At 49.5% G+C, this 7036-nt stretch overlaps 1 protein-coding gene across 2 annotated transcripts; it reads right to left on the reverse strand.

Annotated features, from left to right (window-relative positions):
* Positions 1-444: 444 nt before the first annotated feature.
* LOC136546912 (F-box/FBD/LRR-repeat protein At2g04230-like) lies at positions 445-2657 on the reverse strand. 2 transcript variants are annotated; one of them, XM_066538867.1, is made up of 4 exons: positions 1849-2657; positions 1538-1704; positions 1071-1238; positions 445-956 (listed from the first exon to the last, which is right to left on the reverse strand). In XM_066538867.1, the coding sequence occupies exons 1-2, from the start codon at positions 2581-2583 to the stop codon at positions 1552-1554; spliced, it is 888 nt and encodes a 295-aa protein (XP_066394964.1). In that variant the 5' UTR covers positions 2584-2657; the 3' UTR covers positions 445-956; positions 1071-1238; positions 1538-1551. The 2 variants fall into 2 exon arrangements, with proteins under 2 accessions (XP_066394964.1, XP_066394963.1); XM_066538866.1 differs by having other exon boundaries at positions 1538-2656.
* Between the last annotated feature and the right edge of the window lie 4379 nt (positions 2658-7036).

The raw sequence follows: 7036 nt of genomic DNA on the forward strand, positions 1-7036 counted from the left end.
AACAAGCACACCACCCACACACCCCTTAACTTTCAGTTACATTCGCACCTGTCAAAATAAAACACGACCAACTACTAACAACGGTGATGGGCTTAACCATTTGCTACAGGGAGCCGTGCAAGCTCCTTTGCTCCAGCTAAACACCGCAGATGTGCTTCCTCTATGTGTGTTAGGATTCTCTGCACGTTTGGTGATGACCCTTTGAATACACAATCGTTTGGCTGCTTCCAAATCATCCATGTTCCCAAAATAATCAGGGAATTGATTCCCTTTCTAAAGACTGTGTAGTTGCCAGCTTGTCTATCTTGATCCACCAATCCTCAAATGAAGTGCACACAAATTACTCTAATTAAGCACCAACTGTCATGGAACATTGTAGATGCTCAAGAGTCAAGCTTGACAGCATTCGAACAAATTGAAATGATATATGATGACCTCAAATATAGCACACACACTAGACCATTTTGCATTAACTTAGCGATAAAAATAAGTTTGATCTTACAATCAAAACAGATTGAGAATATCTCTCAAAAGAACAAATACTTCAACAAGCACCAATAACAAGGAAACAACAAAGATTATGTAGTTCTTGATAGCACTGACAAGGCACCAGTTCAGTTCCTTTATTTTATAGGCTGATCGAGCTCGTCTTCATGCATATGTAGGCCTGACTTTCAATGGGAGTAGCACTCAACAGTGCATCCTGATGATGCAGATAATTTGCAGAGTTTGCGGAGAAACCTTCTTGTTGGATTGGCACCCAAAGAGAATAGTATGGAAACCTTGCGGAGGCGCTTCTCATTTCTCATAATGTAGTATATAAAACTCCTCTCATCTTGTGTGGCGCGAAACTCATACATTGACACCCATTCTAGAGAGTCTAAGTTGATGGCCTTGTCTGTCCAGACTGATAGTTGACGACAGTTGCAGTTAGACGGGCATGGGATGTACCCAACCTGAAACAATAAAATTTGAAAAATAGTCTAATTAACATCTGAATTGACTTTGATAGGGCACAGTCATGTCAACAAAAGAGGAGCAAGATAGATAACCATAAGAGTCATACGTACCTCCCTACGGAACATCTGAAGCGTCACCTTTTGCACACAACTACATTTCCTGAGAAGGTTTAGAATTGTTGGGCCAAACCTGTGCCTAGTGTGGTTCACCATGAACTCCAACTCTGAATAGCAAGGAAGGTTTACATTCTCTATAAGACTCTCTTGATCTGTACGATCCTGCAAAGAGGTACCAAACAATGAACTATCTTATTAGACACATTGTTTAGCTCTACCATATATATACATGCATCTCAAGTAAAATCAATCGAGTTAGTGTTTTCTTACAGATCATCATTGTCACCATCAAGATAAAATGATCAAGCAGAGACGATGTATGTATAGACTAAAGTAAAATTTCTTTTCATAATAGATTCACATTTCATATAGTACATACATAAATTACTAGCGCTACTGCAAAGTGCAAACTTATGTGCGTTTAACTAGATTAGATGTGCCATATATAAGTATATACGTACCTGTGATCTGTGAATTATGTGAAAAGCTGCAGGATCCTTGCGAAATTAGACCGGCCTCCCGCGCCAATCAGATAATTGAGCTCGAGCTCGGCAACGACGAGGCTCCGGAGGCAGCTTGGTAGCATCCAGTGGCGAATCTCCTCGGGGCAGCGGTCCTCCCAAAGGAGCTGTTCCAACGCCGGCACACAGAGGAACATGAAGGCTCGGGTGTTGCTTAGCACAAAACACTTGTCCACCAGCATGTGGCGGAGGTTTCCGGCCGCCACCAGGAGTTGCTCCAGCACCAGGATTCTGGAAAGGACCATGCTCACCAGTGACTGCGCGAAGACGGCGAGCCTTCTCAGGCCGCCGATCCTGTGCAGCTCCAGCCTCTGGATGCACGGGCAGCACAGCGACACGACTTGGCTGAGTTCCTTGCCGCCGTCGGTGAACCGGACGCCGGAGATGAACAGCTTAGTAAGCTTGGCGAACGTTTCTGTGGTCGGCATGCCGAGGTCGACGCCCATGAAGGTGATGGACAGCTCCGTAACCCTCGGGAAGCACGGCAACTGGAGCGTCACCGCCTCCTCCTCCTCGGCGTGATCCTCCAGGTCCGGGTACAGGTTTTTGAGGAATTCCTCCGGGTGCAGGTTGAATGCGGCAGGGGACAGGTAGAGGACGAACCTGCCGGAGATGCGCTGAGCGGCGAGGTCGGCCAAGGTGGCGACGAAGCCGACGGGGTCGTCGACGCTGTCGCGGCGGTAGACCGAGACGAACAGGTCCTCCATGTCGACGTCGTCGGCGTACCCGCGCAGGACGCCGTCGACGAGGTCCGGGAAGCGCGACACACGGGGCGCCTGGACGTCGTCGAAGAAGAGCAGCGGGAGGCGCTTCCAGAAGCCGCGCCAGCGGCCGGAGAGCACGCAGGTGCGGACAGCATCGACGAGAGGCACCAGCACCAGGATCAGATGGAGTATACTGTCCGGGAGCTCGCTGATCCGGTCCCGACTATCTTCCGGTTCGCCGTCGCCGGAACGGGAGACTCTCACGCTACCATTGCGAGCCATGGCGTTCGATCTACTAGGGGGATCAGGGGAAGCTTCTAGGGTTTCGTGGCGGCTGCTGTGAGGATCGGTGGAGGACTGGAGGGGGAGATCACAGGGATTTTGTAGCGGAGGCGTCCGAGCAGAAATGGTATGGTCTTACCGAATTTTTTACAATTTGACCTTTTTTTTTTTTAAGTTTCTCACAAATAGACCTCTGACGGAGGGAATTCAGGAAATGGACCCTTAACTCGGCGCCATTGGTACTGGCGCCGAGCTCGGCGCCATCGTCACTGGCGCCGAGCTCCTGGGCACGGAGCAATGGCCTGCCGGGGCTCGGCGCCAGAGTGACTGGCGCCGAGATCAGCGCCGTAGATCTTGGCGCCGAGCTCGGCGCCATAGTGACTGGCGCCGAGCTCGAAAATATCTATCTGGCCCGCTCCTCTTCCTCTTCCTCGCCCAAGCCGCCCCTGCCCGCGCCGTCGCCGCCGCCCTTGCCCGCTCCACCGCCGCTCCCGCGCCCCCGCCGCGCCGCACCACCGCGCCCAGGCCCGCGCCGCGCCGCCGCCACTGCTCCGGCGGCCGAGCCCGCGCCCTCGCCGCGCCGCGCCGCCGCTGCTGCTCCCTCGCCCAAGCCCGCACCGCGCCGCCGTGCCCTCGCGCCGTTGCCCGTGGTTGGCGGCAGCGGCGCGCCGCCACGCCCTCCACCGCCGTCCTCGCCTTAGCCTCGCCTTGGTCTCCACCGGCGGCCTCGGCCTCGCCCCGCCTTGCCCCCCTCCACCGCCGGCCTCGCCCCGCCTTGCCGCCGTCCACCGTCGGCGTGCCTCCCGCGCCCGTCGAGCTGTACTCGCCGCGCGGAGCGCCGGGCACCCCGCGCCTGCCGCGCGCCACCTCTGTCGTCGGCCGCGCCACCGTGGGCCTGGATCTTCGCCTTGACCTACGCCCATCGTCCGCCGACCCGGAAAGGTAAAAATTATGAATATGCAATGTAGCTATTTAGTTGGTGTTTGTTATTTACTAGTTACTGTGATGACTCAGTTAGTTGATTTAGTGAGATATATATGTAGATAGATAGAAACATAGATACATTGGTAAATAGATATAGTTAGATAGCTACTTAGATATATAGTTATATTTGTAGTTAACTACATATGATCTAGCTATTTAGTGAGTACACTATAAATATATACGTAGTTATTATCTTGATTACTTAGTTTGTAGTTAGAAAGTACTTGTTAGGTACTATCTATCGTCTAATTTGGACTAAAGGACATGTGTTTCGTTACGTTTTTGAAATAGATGGACAACCTTAGTGACCATATATCATGGAGGCACGGTTGAAAGCGATCGCTATGGATATGTTGAGTTTCTTGACATGCAAAGCGTGCCTGTGCTATTTAATGATAGGCCTTCATTTAGTGAGATAGTTGCAAGGGCTCGGGAGGAGCTGCATTGCTTTGGAGATGATGACATTGTAGTTGATGGTGTACTGCACCTAGGTTGTCCTCCGAACATCTTCAGGCGAATGATCTCAATTGGTTGTGCGGATCAGTGGGAGAACTATGTGAGATCGGCTATGAAGAGCCAGCTGCAATGTTTGGACGTGGTTGTGCGTCGGGTGTTAGTTGATCCAATCCCTCATGGGTTTACCCCAACAATGGATCATCAGGCACACATCGACCCTTCCGTTCCGGAACCTTACCTGCATGTGTAGATTGCACCTACGGTTCCTGATGCTCAATCTGCCCCCAATGCGGTATTTGGAGATGGTTGTCATACTCATGTTTTCGTGGCAGATCCTCCTTATGAGATCCCTTTGACACAGAATCATCCGAGTAAGTGTCTTAACCGCATAGTTTTTGGGAGCTTATCCCGTTCCTTACATCTATTTCTTTCATTCTTTCCTCATTTCTGTAATGATGTTGCAGGAGACATTCCTGAGAATATGGATGTGCCCCATGTTGCTGCGCAAGTGCACTTTGGAGATGGATTCCGTGGCTCCAATAGTGTTGAAATTATGCATGATTTGGAGCCATATGAGATGGCTAGGGCTCTTGATTCTGATGATGATCGTCCTGTTGGAGAGCTGACGGAGAGTGATGTTGAGATGATGAGGCGTATCTTTCCTAGCCGCCGTGATCCTAGAGTTCATGAGTTCAGTGATCTTGCTCATTCCGATCAGGCGTTTGCAGAAGGACGTGATGATGAGCTCCTAGAAGCTCCTGAGGCCGGTCCTAACATGGTAATTGAGGAGGGGAGGGTGTTCATTGACCTCCCTGCTTTGAAGAGGTGGTTGCAGGCTTTTGCAGTGATACGAAAGAGGCCTTATATGGTATTGCATTCATATGTGGAGCGCCGTTATATAGTTGTGTGTGACAAGGAACGCTGCCCATGGAGGGTTTGTGTAAGGAAGCAACAGGTGACCGGAAAATGGAAGATCACAAAAGTTGTCGGGCCACACAATTGTGCTAACCATGAGCTGACACTGAGGCATCGGCAGTTGACATCTACCCTCATTGCCAAGCGGTTGATGGGAATTTTGCAGGGAGAACCCAACATGAAGGTGAGAACAATTATTAGGACCGTTGAGGCGTTGTATGGAGGATATGTGATAACTTATGGTAAAGCATGGAGGGCTAAGCAGCGAGCATGGAAGATGATATATGGGGACTGGGAGGATGGGTATGAGCAGCTGCCAGTTCTTTTCAATGCAATCAAAGCGGTGAATCCAGACATGTATTATGAGTACATCCCAAAACCTAATGCATGGAAGGATGTGAGGTAGATATTTTTCTGTGCCTTCTGGTGCTTCCCTCAGTGTGTCGAGGCCTTTAGGCACTGTCGTCCCGTCTTCTCCATTGATGGTACGTTCTTGATTGGCAAATACCAAGGCACACTTCTTATAGCCATATCTTGTGACGCGAACAATAAGTTGGTTCCTTTGGCATTGGTTTTGGTTGAGAAGGAGAACAATGACAGTTGGGGATGTTCTTGAGGCTAGTCCGGATAAACATGGTTGGGCCTGGCAGGGAGGTTGGCATCATATCTGATAGGCATTAGGGCATACTTAATGCCGTGCAAGAGCAGTTAGAGGGGTATGCACCTTTACACCATCGTTGGTGTACTCGACACCTTGCCGAGAATCTACTCCGGAAGGACGGTGTCAAGGGTAACTTTGATCTGTTCTAGGAGGCTGCTTGACAGCTTGAGGACAAGTACTTTAGGGAAAAGTTGGAGTAGGTCAGAACCGCATCAAATGTAGAAGGTAGACAATGGCTCACAGGTTTGATGAGGGATTTGGAGAAATGGACAAGAGCTCACAACGCCGGTGGCTGGAGGTACGAGTTTCAGTGCAGCAACATGGCAGAGTCATTTAATAAGTTGCTATTGGGGATACGTGGTATGCCTATGAATGCAATTATTCAATTCACCTTCTATAAGCTTGTTGCCTGGTTCAACGATAGACACACCCATGCATTGTAGTTGAGGACTGATGGAGAGATATGGGCTCCAAAACCAAAGGCACACCTAGAGAAGGCAAGAGAAAGGGCTGGCACACATGAGGTTGCATGCTTTGACCATGCCACAGGGACTTATTAGGTCGAGCATAGGGGCGGCACAACATCCGACGGTGAGGTCCGAGAGTCGAGGATACATGTGGTTGTCCTCCAAGATTTCAAGTGCACTTGTGGTAAATCAAGGCAATACCACTTTGTATGTTCTCATTTGGTGGCAGTAGCTAGGCATCGCAACTATAATATCGAGAGGAGGATACCTCATGAGTTCAGTGTCAACACGCTTGTGAACACATGGAGCCCCTGCTTCGTGCCTTTCCGGGACCCTGGAGAGTGGCCTCCATATGATAGGCCAAAGTACATTGCGGATCCAGCTTACCATTGGAACAAGCGTGGATCAAGGCAGAGGACGAGGCACAGGATGGTTATGGATCAGATACCCGGAAGAACTAGGCGTGGGAGAGGAACTCCATTTGTTACTGATCCCGAGCAGTACGAGTGCGGCAAGTGCGGTAGACTTGGCCACAACTCACAAAGTTGCCGTTGGCAGATTAGTGAGGTAGGACTATTGGTTTATAGTATTATTTTATATTTGTCTTATTCATATACTCCCTCCGTTCCTTAATATAAGCCATATAGTTTTTAGCACCAATATTAACGCACGGCTGGGGGAAGAATGTGAGACCGAGGAAAAAAAGAAAAATCAGGCCATCTTCTCTCTCCCAATCAGATTGCTTCTTAAATCTAAGGGATTGATTGGGGCATGTGCTATGTACGGTGGGAAGGTTTCCAAACTAATCGGCGTGGGAGCTGATACGTATCTATATTTTGGAATTTTCTTTAGAAATCTATATGGCTTATATTAAGGAACGGAGGGGGTATTTAATTATGCATGTCTCAATTTATGCTTCTATTTGTGTCAATTACTTATACATTTATAAGTTCATGTTTCATTGTACATT

This window comes from Miscanthus floridulus, chromosome 3, assembly GCF_019320115.1.
Source record: "Miscanthus floridulus cultivar M001 chromosome 3, ASM1932011v1, whole genome shotgun sequence".
NCBI lineage: Eukaryota > Viridiplantae > Streptophyta > Magnoliopsida > Poales > Poaceae > Miscanthus > Miscanthus floridulus.